The 20,277-nt window shown below is 39.8% G+C and overlaps 1 protein-coding gene and 1 long non-coding RNA gene across 5 annotated transcripts in view; one reads left to right on the top strand and one right to left on the bottom strand.

The window, feature by feature from the left end:
- Window positions 1-20,277, top strand: part of CC1H1orf87 (chromosome C1 C1orf87 homolog) — a 78,816-nt gene that overhangs the window by 21,821 nt on the left and 36,718 nt on the right. Inside the window, exons 4-7 of one of the 2 annotated variants that reach the window (XM_042953159.1) lie at window positions 10,103-10,243; window positions 10,805-11,068; window positions 12,838-12,959; window positions 16,686-16,848. In XM_042953159.1, the coding sequence (XP_042809093.1) occupies window positions 10,103-10,243; window positions 10,805-11,068; window positions 12,838-12,959; window positions 16,686-16,848 (690 nt within the window). The remainder of the gene's footprint in view (window positions 1-10,102; window positions 10,244-10,804; window positions 11,069-12,837; window positions 12,960-16,685; window positions 16,849-20,277) is intronic. The other variant, XM_042953158.1, reaches the window with a different exon arrangement.
- LOC122228223 overlaps window positions 1-20,277 on the bottom strand; it is a 126,829-nt gene that overhangs the window by 77,847 nt on the left and 28,705 nt on the right. The gene's annotated exons all lie outside the window — the stretch shown is intronic.

Below are 20,277 nucleotides of genomic sequence, written 5' to 3'. Positions count from 1 at the left end.
CAGCAAGTACAAATCTCCACTTCCGAAATGAAGAATGAGGGGCCCAGAGAGCTTTAGTGATTACTTTGAGGCTTTACAAGTCAAGAGCCTGGCTCTTCTTAACAGTAGCCTTAGAATCCTTTTTCTCCAAATTCTGTTCCTTATGTGTCTTTGAAAATACAAATACTGTTTGTATTATTTCTCAGAAGCATCAGCTCTGCCTTCTCTCAGAAAATAAAAAAGAATGTGTGACTAGCTACAAACTCAGTAGCACGGTTTCAAAAATAAAATTAGAGCGTGTTTTTTGCATCTGGCAGCATGAAAATGAAAAGTGTGAGTGCTTTAATTTTAATAATTATCATAGTTGATCAGTAATGTGTTCTTTTCAAAGTGCTTTTGTGTGTTTTATCTTACTTGTTCTCCACAGTACCCTGAGAGGTAGGTGGAGGCACATGATGTTATCCTCATTTTGTAGATGAAGAGACAGAGGTCAAGGACATTTCCACTTGGCCATGCATTGGTAGATTCATCATGTTCAACACAGAACCTTTGATCCTGCTCTTTTTCTGTGGTCTGTGTCTCACAGAGTAGACTCCCATCTTTGCCGTTTATATCAGCAAGAAACCTAGGCATGCTTTCCTTCTCTCTCTCCCTGAATCTAGTATCACTGAGCCCTTTAAATCCTAACCCTTTATGTCTCTCAAAAATGCCTTCTTATTTCTGCTTCCTCTGCCATCATCCTAGTCAGACCACCATTGTACCTCAGCAAGTTGATTTTAATTATCTCCAAACTGGCTGTCCTTTTCTATGCTTCTCTCTCTGTATTGGTCAGCTACTGTAATAATACTGCTGTGTAACAAATCACCCCAATACTCAGTGGTTTATACCAAGAATCATTTATGCTCACATCTGCAGATGTGAGCTAAGACAGCTTTTGCTTCCTTTATTTAGACTTTTCTAGGCTTGGCTGCAAATGATAGATTTAGTTCAGGTCTGCTCTGGGTTTTTCTTACTGTTCTGAACCCAGTAGGCTCATCAAGGCAAGTTCTTCTTATAGTAATGGAAATGTTTCAAGACAGCAGACTCTACCACAAGTACGTATTAAGTCTTTGCTTGTGTCGTATCTGATGTGGGAAACAAAGGCAGAAGAAAAAATTAAATTTCCTTGCAACTTAGCCCATTGACAAGTCTGTGAGACAGGCAGAGTGACATTCCTCTGGGAACTCAACTGCCTCAATGTTGACTCTTTGCTGAGGGCAAAAAGTGATCTTAGCTTAACATTATCCTGACCTCTAGGATTCTGTAGGTTTCCTTTAACATAAAAAAAAATTCCTTTGGAAACTCCCTTTATCTCTACCCCCAAATATATGTTTGCAATCATCCTCTAAGCATAAAGCTCACTGATATACATCTGAAGGATCTTATTGATGTGCAAATGTTGGGGTTCTGGAGCCAACCCAAGAAAAAAATTCTTAGGATGTCTTTGGTGCAAAAAAGGTGGTTTTCTTAAAGCACAGGGATAGGACACATGGGCAGAAAGAGCTGCCCTGGGATTGTGAGGAATAGTTGATTGTTTACTTGGGAGCTGGGGGAGGTAAAGACTGGGGGAAGTTTCCAAAAGCATTTAAAAAAAATTTTTTTTTACATTTATTTATTTTTGAGAGACAGAGAGAGACAGAGCACAAGTGAGGTGGGGCAGAGCCAAAGCAGGCTCCAGGCTCTGAGCTGTCAGCACAGAGCCCAGCGTGGGGCTCGAACTCACAAACTGTGAGATCATGAGCCAAAGTTGGAAGCTTAACTGACAGAGCCACCCAGGTGCCCCTACAAAAGCATTTTAATATGCTAGAGAAGACTCATGGGATACTGGAAGCCTAACTATTGTCAAGCTAAGGCTATTTTTCCCTCAAGGAAAGTATCAATATTAAAACAGTTGGGAATTCCTGGAGGAATGTTCTACTCTGCCAGCCTCAAGTATTTGTCAATGGGCTGCAGGTTCTAAGGAAATTTGATATTATCTACATTTCCTTTTTGCCTTTATTCCACATAATTATGATTAAGGTTTTATTAGACAGTAACAAATGACCTTATCCTAACAATAGCTAGCCCTTTCAAGGTCCTAGAAACCTTGCTTCCAAAATTCCTTGGAGACATGCTATCCCTAACCCCCTCCCAACTTGAAAGTATATAATCAGTCACCCATTACAACCCCAATGCAGCTCTTCTGCCCATGGGTCTTGTCCCTGTGCTTTAATAAAACCACCTTTTTGCACCAAAGATGTCTGAAGCATTCTTTCTTGGCTGTTGGCTCTGAACCCCAATACTTCCACATCATTATCCACGAACATCTGCCCCATTGGCCAAGGTAAACCACATGGCAAAGCACAACACAACTGGGGCAAGGGTATATATTTTGCCTCTTTTAGGAAGAACTTCAGAAGCACTCAAGTGTGGCCACTACTTAAAAGACTTAAAACCATTGTTTAATCCCCTTTGCCCTAGTATAAAATGCAAAGTCCTTGATGGTCACTCCAACTCACTTCTGTTGTCTCTACTTCTCTCACATGCCCACCTTTCCCTAAACAATCTCTATTTCCCAGATAGAGTTCTGTTCCATTTTGTCTTCTATGCCTTGTCCATGCTATTCCTTTTATATGAAATTCTCTTCATGTAACCTCTAGTTACACTAGGGTCTCAACTTACTGAGATATCAACTCTACTAAGAAGGATCGCTGTCTGATCACCAAGATTGTGGTAAATGCCTTTTGTAAGGTACTTATAAATCAGTCTGTGCATACCCCTCTGGCAGATGTTGCTATACTATTAAAATGGGTTGTTTCCTCTAATGTAAACTTGTGTGTCAGTTACACTAAAAAAGAATAATTAAAAAAATAGAAAACAATGGTATGAAGTAGGTGCTCACATCTCTATTTTATAGGTGAGAAAACTGAGACACAGTGAGTGACATGAAGTAATTTGCCAAAGCTCATACAACCAGTTGAGTATTGGTGGATCTAGGATGTGAACCCAAGTAGTCTGGATCCACTATACCTGTCTAAATCTCTCTTTGATTATTGGACCCCACTCCTCAGGAGAAAAATCAAAACTCTCCCTAAAGAGAATGGGATTAAATGCCAAGAAATACTATTTTGTTGAGTAGAGTTGAGCCTTTGAGTGCTAGAAACCATTATAATATTTTAGAATTTTTTGCCCCCAAAGAATAAATTTTTGCCCCCTCAAGGGCAACATTGAGAAAAATGCATGTACTACACTGTAATGCCTCTCATAAACACATCATTTATGGTAAGATTTCTTGCAAATAAACCTTATAAGTAAATGAATACTTTTTTATATATAAATAAAAACATAGGCTTCCTTGTCTCCTTCCATGAGTCTATAAATTCCCTGAGAATAAAAATTTTCTTATTCACTTTTGTTTCCAAAATGCCTCTCTCTATATATTACCCAAAGCCAACATCCAACATTTGTTTACTAGACAAACACTAGAGGCTTTCACATTAGAGTCTGAAAGAAATCAAGCATATCTATTATTTCCATTGGTTTTTAATATAAAATTGGAGGTATTGGCCAATGTAATTTTTAAAAAGAAAGCAATTACAGACAGAATAATTGGAAAGAGGAAGAACTATTGTCAAATGATACAATTACACACATAAAATTTAAAAACCGCTAATGAAGAAACTACTAAAACACTAAGAAAATTTGACAAAACAGATTTATATCATCAACATACACAAATCAGTGGCCTTCATATATTATAAACAAAAGCTAGTTAGGACACAAAATGGAAGGCAGCATTTATAATTACAAATAAAAGCATACCTATATTAATTAAATAAGTAAATAAACCAAATGCCTAGTCAAACTTAACAAGAAATGTCCAAACCTTTATGAGAAAAAATAAAAAAACTCTCCTAAAAGACACAAGAGTAGATTTGAACAATGAAAAGGTATGCTGTTCCTGTATAGAAAAAAAGTTAATATTGTGAATCGCTATCAAAATCCCACTGACATTTTTTTGAAGAAATAGAAAAATCCAACCTAAAATTCATATTGAATCTCAAGGGACCCTGACGTCCAAAGCAATCCTGATAAAGAAGGTATACAAGCGTATGGTAATCAAAACACTATTGTACTGGCATAAAGACAGACATTAGAATGGATTAGAATAGGGTGTCCAAAATAAACCCTCACATATATGGTCAAATGATTTTTTTAACAAGGGTTCCAAGATGATTCAATGGGGAAAAGATGGTCTTTTCAAGAAATGGCACTAGGAAAACTGGAATGTCCACATGCAAAAATATGTAGCTGGACCTTCACCTAACACCATATATAAAAATTAACTCAAAATGGATCCATGGCTTAAGTATAAGATCCAAAACTATAAAACTCTTGGAAGAAAAAATGGGCAAAATCTTCACACTGGATCTGACAATGATCCCAGCTTTGAGCCTGGAATGTCTACTTACACCAGAAGCAATGGAGATACCAAACACTTTCCGAGACTTGTTAAAAAAAAGGCTTGGAATCTAACTTAAAATGGCTCTCACTAAAATAATAATAATAATAATAATAATAATAATAATAATAATAAAATATTAAAGGCTCCCAGTAGTCAAAAGTGGGATCTTTTGGCTATCAATAAAAGTAATTTTAATGGATTTAAATGCATTGTATATGCTTAAATCTATAACCTTATAGTGATTAAAAAAAAAAAAAACTCATTGGTCACCTGGGAGAATGCTAGGGAGACTATTTTTTAAATTGGTAAATAATAGAAGCATTTATTGTTTGCCTTTTCTATACAAACTGTATTTTTTTAAGTTTATTTTGAGAGAGACAGAGAGAGCAAGCAGGGTAGGGGCAGAGAGAGGGAGCGAGCAAACCCCTAACAGGCTCCACACTGTCAGTGTGCAGAGGTCTGAGCCACCCAGGTATACAAACTGTATTTTAGATAATAGTTAATGAAGACAGTTTCTCTGTAAAGAAGCATTCCTATTAATAAATGAGAGCTAATAATAGGATAAGAATATTACCATTTATGAAACCCTAATGGAAAAGAAATGGAGTAAAGCAATGAGCTTATCAGTACCTATAAAAAGAAAGAATCTGACCGCATTTGTTTGCATGGGACAATGTATCACCTGTGAAAGGATCTTGCTGAAACAACTGAACTTGAATAAGATCAAGACCCTGGTTCTAACTATTTTACAAGATAGAGATGGGACGGTTGGTTAAACCTTGCACAGAAATACAAGCAACCAAATCCAGACTTGGAAAACTTTATAGGGCACACAACACGGCTTCTTCAGCACATCAATTACAAGGGGAAAAAAAAAAAAAACGGCAGGAAAAAAAAGGCGGGGGTGGGGCAGTGAAGGGAATAGGAAGAACTAGAAATTTAAAAAGATGTAAAAGATTTAAACCAATTACAATATACGGATCTTATCTGGTTCCTGTTTTGAATTAACAAACTGAAAAATACGATGTATCAGATAACTGGAGGATTTTCAACAACTGACTGGATATTTGAAGATGTTGAGAAATTACTGCTTTTAAAAGTATTATAATGGGATTGTAGTTATATTTTCAAAAATTTGTTACTCTTAAGGCAGAAGTTGCCAAACTTTGGCATGTGTTATAAGTACTGGAGGGCTTTCTAAAACACATATATCTGGACCCCAAGCCCTGAAATTCTCATTCAGTGGGTCTGGGGTAGGTCTCAAGAATTCACATTCCTAACATGTTTCTAGGTGATGCTGAGGTTTCTGGCCCAGGGACCACACTTTGAAAACCACTGCTTTATAGATACATGCTAAAAAAAAAATGTGGATGAAATAATAGCCCATCTGTGGTTTATTTACTTCATTTCTGGTGGCAGGTGATGTGGGTATAAATAAAACAAGCATTTCAGTTGATAATTACAGCCTGGTGACGAGTATATGGAATTCTATTATACTATCCTTACCACATGTGCCTGTGTTTGAAGTGTTCTATAATTGCATGTTAAAATGTAAAGAAAATATAAATGTTTATATTTATAAATATATATGTTTATATTTGTAAATATAAATAAAATACTCAAATGATTAATGCTAATACTTATTGTATTGACTTCAGGTATAAAAATCACATGTTAAATTTATTAATTTGGAAATACTTTTTTTTCAATTCTACATTTCTTAAGAAATCCTGTCAAGCTTTTTATATCCATCTTTCTCATGATTGTATTTATTATCACTAGCATCTCTTTTTGAGCCATTTAACAGCTTTCTAGAACACATCAACACCTTGGTCTCAAATGTTGAAGAAACAGAACTTTTCAAATCTGCATTAGATGCTGTCTCTGCAGATTTCCTCTCAAGCCCCAACTATGCATTGCACAATATGAAGACAATTCGTTGTGTTCACTTGTCTTGGAGGAGGGTGTTCATGGATTCCACAATATAACCACTTTATTTATTTTTAATTTTTTAATGTTTATTTATTTTAGAGACAGAGAGAGAGAGCACAAGCAGGGGAGAGGTGGAGAGAGAGAGGAAGACACAGAATCTGAAACAGGCTCCAGGCTCTGAGCTGTCAGCACAGAGCCCTATGCTGGTTTCAAACTCTGGAACAGCGAGAGGTCATGACCTGAGCTGAAGTCAAAGACGTTCAACCGACTGAGGCACCCAGGCTCCCCATCACAATATAACCACTTTAAAATAGTTTTTTTAATAATCAATATTTTTTAAAAGTCTTGTTTACACTCCCCAGACCCCAAGAAGAATTACTAAATCTGTGTTAATGTTTTTAAGTTTATTTATTTTGAGAGAGAGTGAGAGACAGAGAGAGAGAGAGAGGGAGAGAATGAGTGGGGTAGCAGCAGAGCGAGAGGGAGAAAGAATCCCAAAATGGGATTCAGTCTCATGGTCATTAGATCATGACCTGAGCCAAACTCAAGAGTCAGACGATCAACTGACGGAGCCACCCAGGCGCCCCTAAATCTGTGTTAAACTTCTGTGCTTCATTTGTAACAATTCTTCTAGGTAAATGTCACAATACTGGTGTTATGCCCCAAATCCACTGTGTGTTAGCCACAAGCACTATTTTGTGATTCAAAGTAAAACAAATGAGAGAAACCTGTAGAACTGGAGATTTTACAGATACTCTGGCAACCCTTGAAGTCAGAAACATGGTAATTCTTCATCAACATCTTCCTTGTTATCTTCTTTGACACTTTGTGGATACAATGTTTGGAAAAACAACAGCCCCCGGGTGATTGATGTCAGCAAAGGGAGAAGTCTGAAGCCAGGGACACGCCACAGGGCCTGAACAGGCCATCGTCACCTTTCTCACACTGTGTTTCTCTATTTGTTCTTCAAATTTGGCACTGTTCTTAAATGCTGGGAGTCAGCGGGCTACCAGACTGTTCTGGCCCACACAGAGCTCTCACTCTATTGAGACACACAGCAAATAACAAATCAAGGTTTAGAATTTACAAATTGTTTACAATACATTATAATACTCATTCCTCACAGCAGTCCTGGGAGTAGAATATAATTTCCTCTTTCCATAGGAGAGGCTATAAAATTTAGTCTGTGGACATCTAGGCTAAAAGATCTGTGATGGCAAGAAGCATACCTGCCTTGTTCACCTGTATCTGTAGTGAAGATAAAGGCACTCAATAAACTGTGGTGTTTAAATGAGGAAAGGGACACCTTGACTCCATTGGAATGGTGAAGTATTGATAAATGCTCCTTCAGAACCCTACAGTATAGGGGCACCTGGGTGGCACAGTCAGTTAAGTATCTGCCTTTGGTTCAGGTCTCGATCTCATGGTTCATGAGTTCAAGCCCAGCCTTGGGCTCTGTGCTGACAGCTCAGAGCTTGGAGCCTACTTCAGATCCCGTGTCTCTTGTTCTCTCTGCCCCTCCCCTGCTCACTTGCTCATTCTCTCTCTCTCTTTAAAAAATAAATAAACATTAAAAAATTTTTTTTTAAAGAATCCTGCAATATAGAAGTATATCAATGCTCAGAGGCAGAAAAATATTTGTATGTGGCTGAAAATAGAAATGTTTTATATTACAAATAATTTCCAAAGAAACATACTGTTCTAAGAAAATGTTCTAGGGACGCCTGGGTGGCTCAGTTGTGTAAGCATCCAACTTCAGCTCAGGTCATGATCTTGTGGTCTGTGAATTTGAGCCCCTCATCGAGCTCTGTGCTGACAACTCAGAGCCTGGAGCCTGCTTTGGATCCTGTCTCCCTCTCTCTGCCTCTCCCCCACTCACGCTCTGTCTCTCAAAAATGAATAAATGTTTTTAAAAAATTAAAGAAAGAAAAAGAAAAAGTTCTAGGAAACACCTGAAATACCTAACCAAACATTTTATAGGATGAAACTGCTCTGTGGACTGAATGTGGAATCTCTCTCCTCCTGGGGTAGTGGGGGAAATGTAGGGTTCAAATCTTATCTGCACAATTTACTAGGGGGTAAATTTTGAACAATTCCTTTTTTTTTTTTACCTTTATTTATTTATTTTGAGAGAGAGAGAGAGAAAATGCTCATGCATACATGCCAGCAAGGGAGGGGCAGAGAGTGGGGGGGAGAGAGAATCCCAAGCAGGCACGATGCTGTCAGCACAGAGCCCAATACAGGGCTCGATCTCACAAACCATGAGAACATAACCTGAGCTGAAAACAAGAGTCTGATGCTTAACTGTCTGAGCAACCTAGGCTCCACAATGTCATTATTTTTTATGCCTATTCTAGAACTCTCTACCACTCCTGCTCACTCTTCCCACTTTAAAGAGCCTCTTTAAAATGCTTCACGACTATAAAGCACCTACAGGTTGCTATCCATACTGACTGGTTATTCAACATGACTATCAACTGAGTACAGACATTCAGCTTTCAGTGAATCCTTCTGATAATGTCTCCTTTCAATTACCTGACATCAAAAATAATCATGTGTCTCAATTTATTCCCAAGATTTTATTTTTATCTGGTATGACACGGTAACAGATATAATGACAACTGCCTTTCAGAGAATAGTTTCTTACATTTCCCACACAAAGGCGGCATGCCACATATCATAGGAACACATGAGGAAGGACCAAGCTCTGTCAGGAGGCAGAAGTGAGGGGACAGCACAGGCTACAGTCTTTATACAGGTTTCCACAGGAAAGGCAACGCAGCGTAGGGTAAACAGCTTAGGACTGGCTAGCTTGAATAATTCCAGCAGATTTTGAGCATAGGGGTGGTCCCTAGTTATCCAGTATCTGGACTGGGTTGGTTTGGGGCAGGGGAAATATTTGCTTCGTGAGAAATTCATGAACCCTGGGAAGGGCAGTCTCTTTCAGCCAGCAAGGCTACCTGAGATGTCAAAACGTCATAAAATATAGACAATAAAAAACATGAGTAATACACCTACACCATGGCAAGAGCGAATGGTACTTCATCACTCACCTTTGTTCCATCATTTATTCTATTGTAAACTTTATGAACGTTGCTTTTGGGATATAATATTCTGGGCTTTTGAATCTCTTCTGTTCCATTCCTGACAAAACTCACAATTGCCTTTGCTGTTCTTCCTCAATCTGTTAATTAACACAGTCTAAAGGAGTGGCTGGCTGGCTCCGTCATAGAGCATGGGACTCTTAATCTCAGGGTTGTAAGTTCAAGCCCCACGTTGGGTGTGGAGCTTAATACACACACACACACACACACACACACACACACACACACACACACACACACATACACACCCACACAGCCTAAGGATACCTTTATCTCTAATAAGAACCCTATATTTGCCTATAAATGCCTTATGATATACCTATTTTTCCTTTGTCGCAGATACCTTCTTTCTTGCACAAATGAAACGGCACTGTTTTACTGTTAATATATTTGTCAAATGTATGAATTGCATAATGCTGAGATTGATGTTGAGACAAGCATTCTTTGGGGACTCATTGATTCAGTCACTCTATGGACTGAAGTCACTTAGAACTGGGAATGTGTTTTAAGAGATTGTTTCCTCGTTCATATTCTCCCTTCTTTCTTCTTTCTCTTTTCCTCTCTCCTTCTGATCCTTACTACCATTTGTCTTTGTTTCTTTAAGATTCCCATCCAGGAAAATGCCCACTGTATCTCAGTACCAACTGGAGACCAGTCCCTATCCTATATCCATGGCCTCCCCAGGAGAAACCTCAGAGACTGGTCTTTGGAACAGATGGCAAGGGACAGCTCTGACCAACCTAAAGTACGTATACTAAGACTTGCCTTGTTTTCTATTGTGGATGAAGGGTATTATTTGTTGCCTGTAGACTTTGATGTGCAGCAGATAATGAGACAGTCTGAGAGGGATGCTAGAGGCCATATGATGAAGCTTCCAAGAACCTCCTTGGTGAGCTTACAGGCAAACCTTGATTGTCTCAACTGAACTTCTCATCTTTCTTCCACCTTCTTCCTCTGGAGACAATGGGTCTCTAAAACTTGGCATTCTAAATTCTCTTATAATTTAAAAAGTTATTTTGTAGAAGACGGATGATATACCTTCAGTAGCCTTCTCACAGAGTATGCACTCTAAAATGATTTTCTTCTTTTCTTCTTCGGAAGGCAACAGTCCCGAGGTATTGCAAACTAATAAATATGCCCAGAATGAATACCTACCTCCAGTTGTTACCAGCTTGCACTGTTCTAGATGAGGCCTGAAAGTGGGTGCTCTGATATCAGCCCCACTAGGCTTCTGCTTCTTTGCATTGGCCGTCACTTCTCATTTTAGAGCTGTGTTAATTGATTGTTGCTGTTGCTCTTGTGTCAGGATTTTGGCCAGAGGCCAAGTGGAACAACAAGAGAAGACGCTTTTCTTCTTGCCCTGGTCAGAAGAGAACTCAGCTCGCGCCCTTTGAGTTCTGGCTTACTAAAAAAGCTTCAGAAAGAGCTGAGGATCCTGGATCCTATCTCTTCAGGATTTCTTCTCCAGTCTCAGCTAAGCCACCTTTTCTTAAGACAGGAAGTCCCTCTACAGTTACCAATAGTCAAGATCCTTTGCCAGAGATTTTCTAAGAGGGGCTCTCCAGAAATGGTACAGCCATGTTGCTATTCTAAGCATGGGTTCCTTTTGTTTATTTTACTTGTACGCACCAGAGTAGTAGAATTAAAATTTTAGTTTCTCTTTTTTTTCCTTAAAAATAACCTTTACTATTGATTCCTAAGACACAAAGCTTATTTGTATTCATATGTGGAAATTTCTAGTCAGAAGAAACCAGAATAGAAAATGGATTAAGTCTCTTAGCTCTATTTAATTTCTTTTTAAAAGACTGCTGTTCCTGACTTTCATTATCTGCCCTTAGCACTATTGGGTTACAGATTCAGGAAAATGGGCTCACTTGAGTCAACTTACATGTTGGTCAGTCTGTAGGCTCTGAGATGAGAATGGAGAATTTGACTAGGATGTATCATTGTAGAGAGTTCCCTAAAGAGTTAGAGGTGGGAGGTATACTTGAAATACAATTCACCACCATTTGACTAATTGGGAAGCTGAGATCCAGAGTGGGGAAAGGAAATTGCTTAGTGTACTCAGAGAATTAATGGTGGACCCAAAGCAGAGATTAAGGCTCCCCAGTGACAAGTCCAGCGTTCTTGCTCTGAACACTGCACTTCCCAAGCTCACATTTATGGGTAGATACAAAGCATAGTCCAAGTGTAACCAGGGTGCTAGAGGAATATATCCTACAATAGAAAAAAGCAATAGCAATGGGTAAATCATGAGTGAGCATGTGTAGAAAACCAGGCTAAAACAAACCTCATAGGGGTAATCTGGGAATTTAGTAATATAATAAGTGCAAATTACCTGGTCGCATGCTTAGCGTTTAGTAGGTATTCAAACAAATGTTAGTTCTCTCTCCTGCCCATTTCTAACCAACTAACCAACTATAATTAGTTGTATATTGATGAGAAGTATTTAGCAATACAGTGTCAACTTAGTACAGCCACTGTGAATCTTCAATTCAATCAAATTCTCTGGCCTGAGATTGATTTTATGTCAGAACCTTATATAGCTTCCCTCCCCCACGGTTATCCCCCAACTGCCCTGGAGTTGTATGTCCACCAGAGTCCGTAGGATGTCATCCAGACCAGCAATGGAAATGGACAACATTATTTCAGTCCTTTCCCATGTTTAAAAAGAAAAAAAGGACTGGGGGGGGGTGGTCTTGAGATTTTTCACTTAGCTTAATAAGACCTTGTCCTCAAATAATCCAAACATATCTGCTAGATATATCTAAATACAAGCAAATGCTATATATATAATAAATATATGAGATGTGAGAGAGCAGCTAGAGGCTAGGTTATGCTGTAGTAACAAACAGCCCCAAAATTTCAGTGGCTCAAAACAACAAAAGTTTACTTCTCACTTACACTTCCCTAATAGGTAAGGCACAGTTTTGCCATTATCTTAGCTCCCAAACCCACATGGATGAGGTAGCAACTCTGGAGTATTTTTGGACGTGCTGGCAGAGGGGGATAAAAAGAGAGCTATGGAGGGGCTCGTGTGAGCAGTTTAATCCTCAACCAGAAGGAGCACATGTCACTTCTGCTCACAACTCATCGGCCAGAATTGTTCCCATAGCCCTACCGAACCACAAGGCAATCAGGAAGGGGGGATAGTAGGAATATTTGCTTTTCAAAAGCACTAATAATTATTATACTATATTTTTAAGGCTGTTTTAGAAACTTTTAATGGTAAAAAAAATTCCAAATACCCTCTACCTCAACAGGCATTTCCCTTATGGGCATTTATTTCCCTTATATGTACATTAAATGACAGCATTCTTTTTCATATTGGATTTTCAGGTGAGCTATGGAAAACTCTTCTGGTTTTTAAAAGCTGCAGCTTCAGATGACCCCCAGCAAAGCCAAAGAGTTGTGGGCAGCAACTGGAACAAGAGTCAGAGTTATCACGATCATGGCCAAGGGTACTTTCCTTCTTTTCTTGGGCATAGTGTTCCTAGATTTCTAGAGCTGGCAGTGACATCAGAGGCCATTCACCTGAAAAGCTCACCCAAGGTAGAATCACCATGCCCTTCACCAACACTGGGCTTATGCTGATCATTTCCTCTCTCTGGTACAAAAGCCAGCACAGAAAGTTATTTGCAACAATTACATAGTTTCTTGAGATCAAGCATGTGTCTTTTTTTATGAGGTTGCCATGTGAAAAGGAAAACCCTCATTATGAAGTAAGGAATGACTGTATACTGGCACAGAGCTCCAGTCTCTAAGGTATGATTCCAGAAACACGCTTCATGAGTGAACTCCTGGTTTACGGGCACTAGCAAAGAAAGGTTTCAGGTACAAGAATCAATAATCCCCTCATATAATCTCAAAGGAAAGAGATGACACAAAGTAAAAACAGGATGTGAGGAATATCATTAGAGATGAGGCACAATAAAGCATGAGAGTCTCTGTGTTCTCCAAGAAAGTTGACAAAGTGCAGTAGTTAGGAACATAGCCTCCATTACCTAAAGCCTGGGCTCAATTCCTGTTTCTGCCATTTAATGGCTATGTAACCTGAGGACAGTCAGCTACCCTCTCTGTGCTTCCATTCTCCAAGTGTGAAATAGAAACCATAAGAGATTTCCCTTCACTTCATAGATTTATAATGGTAAGTCAATCAAGGCAAAGTTCTCAAAAACAGTATCCGATACATAGTAAATGCTATAGAAGAGTGTTTTTACTTTTTTTTTAAACTATCCTACCAGAAGATACTCTTTCCATTACAAATAATGAGACACAGTGATTAAGAGCCATGATATTGGAATTTATCACTTCACTCTAGGGAACTAGAGTTTCCTGTAAAAATGTCCCTGGGCCAAATGTTAGACTTGATTCCTTTCTACAGTGCGCCATTTTCATGCCCTTTTGACATTCGTTGAATACCAGATGCTTGCCAGGCACACCTAGCTGTGCACAGTGAATTCAGAGGTTGGCAAGGCCCATTCTTTCCCTCAAGGGCTCAAGTTGCAAAGAAAGTGACACTGCCATGTGGGTCTATGAGTCAAATATCTGGGAGCAACTGTGCTATGGAGAGCCATAAAGCCCCCAGAATTTTTTTTAAGTAGGTTTATTTTTGTGAGAGAGAGAGAGAGAGAGTGGGAGAAGGGGAGAGAGAGAATGAGAGAGAGAGAGAAAGAGAGAGAGTCCCAAGCAGACTCTGCACTGTCAGTGAAGAACCCAATGCAGGGCTCTAATTCACAAACCGTGAGATCATAATCTGAGCAGAAATCAAGAGTCAGACACTTAACCCACTGAGCCACACAGGCGCCTGTAGCCACAGAAATTTTTAATAATCAGCAACCACACTTCATAAAACACAGACCATGAGATTTGGGCCCAGAGAGGCGGTGAGCTATGCACTAAAACACATGGTTACCCATTGGCAGGTATGGGTACTATGGGTCCTGGACAGGAAGGCTTTCCTGAGCCCTGGACCAGGTTGTATCTCTTTGTGGTATGGCCCCACAGTCCTTTCCTTGCCTAACAGTTGTGATACTTGTAACTATGTACTTGACATTTGAGGTTAGTGATAATAGCGTGTGCCCTAGCCAACTCCGTGTTGAGCATAGTTCCTGGCACGTGGGAGATGCTCAACGAGTAATTTTTTTAATGTAATTGGCACCCTAATTATCCACTTGCAGGGACATCTGGATATCTACTCTGTAAAAGAGGTGCACAGAGAGATCATTTTGAACTCATCAGAGAAGGTGCTGCTTTACACAAACCAGACAGCATGTTTGTGGAAGTGCAGAACTGATGGCCCGTAATGAATCCAGGCTCTTTGTTAATCAATGTGCTGCTCAGGAAAAGGCTCTCCCTCGTTCTGTCAGGGAGAGCCTTTAATGGGGCAGCTCTGTGATGTTTAAAAAGCCTCCAGCATCACCTGTGGCAACAACAGTGGCAATGGCTCTCCTTACCTAAGTTGGACCAGATGAAACACACTCTTGCAGCAGGTTTCCTAAGAAACCCCACCAGCTGAAACAAATGGGTTCCATACAACTCCTGCCCATTTAGCAATTGGTGTTCAGAGTCAGGGGCCAAAGCCTCATGAATTCCTACCCCCAGGAAATGGCATTGCAAGAAAAGGAACGAGGAAGGAAAATTTGCGATTCAAATCTGGGACAGATACATCTGATTGGCAAGGCCTGGGTCATGTGCTCTATCAGCAAAGAGAGACTAGTAAACCAAATAGCTAGCATTTTCCTCGGCTGGAGTGAGAGGCAGACTCCTGAGCTAGAGAACTCTCTGAACAAAGGAAGGAGGGTGAAGAAACTACGTGACCAAAACAAAGACAAACAGCCACCCCTTCCTGTACCAAGCTTTTGGAAAATATTAGCTATTAGGCCAAAGCCCGAGTAAGAGTCACAGAGCAAAAGAAGGTGCAATATGACCTTTAGTAAAAGTTAAATACATGCATATAAAAAGAATCGATTCCAAGTGCTGCACAAGATCCCCAGGAAATAGTAAGAAACAAAACAGAGTTGATCCACATCTGATGGAGCAGTCTAATAGGGAAGCCAGACACGAGGCAATGACCAAAGAAATAAAGATGTGAATGCAACACGAGGGAGATTTATTAAGGAAAAGAACAAGGAATTATAAAAGAGCTGATCAAGCACAGGGTGCTGGAGCACCACTGAGAGCCAACTGGGAGCACCACTTCCCAGATACTCATTCAGTGACGTCGGGTTGGTAGCTTGAAGTCAGCCATGGTGGGAGCACTTGCACCGTAAAAATTAGTAATGCTAACAGATTAGGGCCTTATCTGGGAGAGCGGGTTGTTAAACTTTACTGGCATACCACTGAAAGGAGGCTGATTTATAGGAGTGGAGATTGAGGGATGTCACAGAATGTCCCTGTAGGGAAGTGGCACTTGACGTTGAGACGGTGGAAATTAGGAAAAGCTCCACTGCCGAGAAGACAGTTCAGACGGATCCGGAAGGAACATCATGTGAATGCTAAATGAGTAAAAATCTCACTAGTTAAATCAAATAAGTAAACGACTGTAACACTTTATCGCCCTGTGGTTTTTCACCTATTATTTAACAATAGTCAGTGAGATAAACCATCTTAATAATTATAAACATTTGCAAAATCATTATTACCAAAACTTTTCTGGGTTTTCCAGATACAAATTGCAAAGTCAAGGATAACAGAGGAAGTTCACTCGATTCAAGATTTCCTTCTAAATAGGTTCCCCGGTTACAGGGATCTGGCAGGATCTGATTTGCTTTGCTTGTGGCAATGAACGGTTGGGAAATTTGATTTCCCATCAATAATTATCTGGGCCTAAGAGAAGTAAGATCAGGCAGCTAGAGTAAACTACTGTGGTCACTTCCAATTTTTTCTCTCAACTGGAAAAAAGAGTTAGAGATTAGGTTACAAAGTTTGATTTATGTTCTAGTTGAATTGGTTGGTGCCTCATGGAGAAGAGACTCTAGTGGTCAGGAGAATGGAATCGATTGGAATGAATGTAGGAAATCTTCATGCTCAGATGCCATGACCAGGTTACTGAGATTTAGAAGACCTTTCTGGGTGGGTTCTCTGGTTCCACAGTGTAAGTCAGGGGTGAGAGATCTGGTATGAAAACATAGAACGGCTTTGGGTAGATCATCTTTTCATAGCATTTCCCCTGCCCCTCCAAACAGTACTGCTCGTCAGGATGCCAGCCCACAGTCAGAAGTGAGCAAGAGCCTGTCAGAGATCTTGATGGCACTAAGGACAACTAATGGGAAACTCAACATAGAGAACCTCAGTCGGAATTTTCAAAAAGAAGATCGCTCGTTCTCTGGCTCCCTGCCCCTACCCAAGGTAACCAAAACTAGAGTTCAGATGTGTTGATCTCCAAAGGCTGCCTCAGGGCATTGGGTCTATAAGAAAGCATAGTTATGATCTGTGTTCTGCCTGTGGATCACATTATACACTTGTTTTCTGTGCCTGAGAGGAGAAAAAAAAAAGACGACGACGACAAAAAGGAATTATGGAATGTGCAGAATCGGTCCAGGAATTACTTACACTGGGACACGTTTTATGTTAATAATAGAAAATATGAGGGGCGCCTGGGTGGCTCAGTCAGTTAAGTGTCTGGCTTCACCTCAGGTCATGATCTCACAGTTCGTGAGTTCGAGCCCCGTGTCAGGCTCTGTGCTGACAGCTCAGAGCCTGGAGCCTGCTTTGGATTCTGTGTGTGTGTCTCTCTCTCTGTCTCTCCCCAACTCGTGTTCTGTCTCTCTCTCTCAAAAATAAGTAAACGTTAAAAAATTTTTAAAAAAATAATAGAAAATATGACAACACCCAAGTAACATTTCACGATGGAAAATAAATATTTTTCCAAGGCCAAATATTCATTTCTCACACCCTGTACCAGTTTCCAGTGACATCAGCATGTGGTATCTCATGCTTTAGGAACACCAAAGTTTAGGAACTAGTGTGATTTATTGCTGATAGAGACTGGTCTGCTGTTTGGGAACATTAATTAACAGTGCAGATGTGTCTTATGGAAGAAGATCCAGAACCATATTAACTCAAGTATTGTCTTCAGCAAAACAAACCCTAGGCATGAGGCTACCTCAGATACAGGGCAAATAATAATTATGAGTATTACTACCATTCCATTAGCAACAACTTGTCACCACCAAGCTTTATTGAGTTCTTACTAAGTGCCAACCACTGCACTAAATGCTTTAGTTACACCATTTTAATTTAACATTTACAGATGACTACAAAATCCAGATAGATGTTATAATACCCGTTTAATGAAAAATACTGAGTCTCAGAGAGGTCAACTGAATCATCCAAGGACTACAGCTAGCAAGCTATAGAGCCAGGGTTCAAAGTACAGAAGAGTAGAGGGATATTGAGGGCCAAAATCGGAACTCTATTAGGCAAAAGGTATCTGGAATCATCCATTAAGTCTGTGATACAAGACTTAGAGTTCCAGGGGAATAAAGGGATTGGAAATTAGTTAGGGGGGAGGGGGGAGGAAAAAGAAAATGCTATAGTAAAGATTAGAAAATGCCTTTCATCTAGGCAAACAGGTTAGAAATGAGAAAGAATTTAAAAGAACGTGTGATGTTTACTAAGGAAGCAAGGACACAATATAATGACAGTGGACACTTATCCCAGGACAGAAGCAGATTTCTCTATGCTTTCATTTATACAGTCAACTAATCATGCAAAGGCAAAGGTCATAGTAGGGTGTAATTGTGTGTGTACGTATGTGAATATGACACATGCAAGCATGTGTCACTAGAAAGAGAGAGAGAGAGAACACTACCAGAGATTCCACACAACATAAATAGCTTTCACTACGTTCATCAGATCAGTAAGAAACAGCAATTCTCTGTTAGATTGGAAATTACATAACACCATCAATGAAGCTTGAAGGTTCTCAGATAATACTTGGAGAATAAAACATAAATAACTTGGGAATCAAAATAAGTTTTCTTAAACTCTTTGAGTCTTTAGATTTTTCCACTGGAAAAACTGGGTTTGAAATATCTATCTCCTGCATCTATTGTGAGGATTCAGCAAGATAAGTATGTGAAGGTACTTAGCACGCTAATACATGAGGCACTCCGTAAATACTAGTTTCCTTTTCTTCTAATTAAACAAAAAAATTCAGTGTTTGGTTAAATTATTACTCAAAACAGCCCAAGGAAGGGGAATCTTTCCCAGGGTCAAGTGATGGCCACACTGAGTACTGGTTCTTAGAGCTGGTCCTGAAAGCTTAAATTTGTGGTTCATATCCAAGGAAATGGGGCACATTTTCCTTGAAGCTGGTCTGCCTCTCTTCAGCCATCTGGCATCTCTTAAGACATCTGGAACTCACTCAAAGTATATTACAGTCTGGGAGGCATATAAAATAGAATTCTGTTTCCCCAGAACGTGAGACAAATTGAGGCCCAAGGGACATTGGATACAAAAAAACAGCAGCAGCTGTGCCCCAACATTCATGCTTTTAGACACAGGACTTCAGAGTAGACCAGGAAAGGATATGAGTTGGAAGGGCTTTTCTTGTTGGACCAGTAATTCTTAATCTCCTTGGAGCGTAGGGGAAAGAATCACAGGCTTCCTTAAATTTCTCATGAAATCAATGCACTCTGTGTCCCTGTGTTGAGGGGGGTGGGGTTGCCATCCTCACAGCCAACATTTCAGAGTGTTCACAGATCATCTATAACCTCTCAAATAAATGTATTCTTGAAGGATAATCTATGGGTCTTGCCACTCGAATGAAATTTTGCCCTTCTCATAGAACAGTCTAAAAACATATCAAACATCTCCCATCCTCATTCTGTGGACTCCCTCATCCTGTTCCTCTAGCATGTCTTGATGTAATGATGGCTTCTGGCAGGATTGCTGAAGCAATGTAGGTCCACATCCTGGGTTCTGAGCAGTATGCGAAGGCACTAAGGAGAGGAGACTATTATGATTTCAGTTCCTCAGTTCTCCAGGAACCCAGGAGAAGGGTGACATTTTAACTATGTCACAACTCTGTATGACAAATAGAGTAATGGCAGTAACTTGAAACACAAAGAAGGAACACCAAACTAGCCTGCCTCAAAAACCCTCCAGAAGAGATGGTACAAAAACTAAATCTTAGAGGACAAGTGAATTTGACAAAGAATTGGGAGGAGGAGCAAACTAAGGGATGGGAAAGGCATTCTATGTAAAAGAATAATGTGAAATGGAACTGAAAGGAGAGACAGAGTGGCTAATTCAGGGAACTGTAAGTCATTCAAATGGACAGGACACAGCAGGTATGCGGTGGCTGGGATTGGTGGGAGATGCTGCTCAAGGCGAGGTTAGAAGAGAAAGTGGGAGCCAGTTTATGAAGGGTCTTTCTAGGAGGCTTAACCTTATCCTGAAGGCCCAAAAGGATCATGAAAAGATATTAAACAGTGAATGAATGATACGATCAAATTTGAAATTTGACCAAAAGCACCTTAATGGAATATGAAGAATTAAAGGCAAAGAGAGCCCTTTAGAAGGCTGTTCCAACAATTCAAGCAAGAAATTATGAGGTTTTAAACCAAGGCAGAACAGGGGAGATAGAGCTAGTAAAGTAGGTCTTGGTGACTAACTGGGTATGGGCCCTGAATTAGGAAGAACCAAAAATTACTCCCAACATTTTGGCTTTCACAACTTGGTGAGTGGTGATACCTTTCACCATGATAGAAAACAGAAAAGGAGTAGCTTTGGAGGAGTGGAGGACAGGATGGGGAGTTCAGTTTTAAACAC

Source organism: Panthera leo, chromosome C1 (assembly GCF_018350215.1).
Source record: "Panthera leo isolate Ple1 chromosome C1, P.leo_Ple1_pat1.1, whole genome shotgun sequence".
In the NCBI taxonomy this organism is placed as follows: domain Eukaryota; kingdom Metazoa; phylum Chordata; class Mammalia; order Carnivora; family Felidae; genus Panthera; species Panthera leo.
Note: the sequence above shows the minus strand (reverse complement) of the source record. Positions and strands in the feature narration are given on the sequence as shown.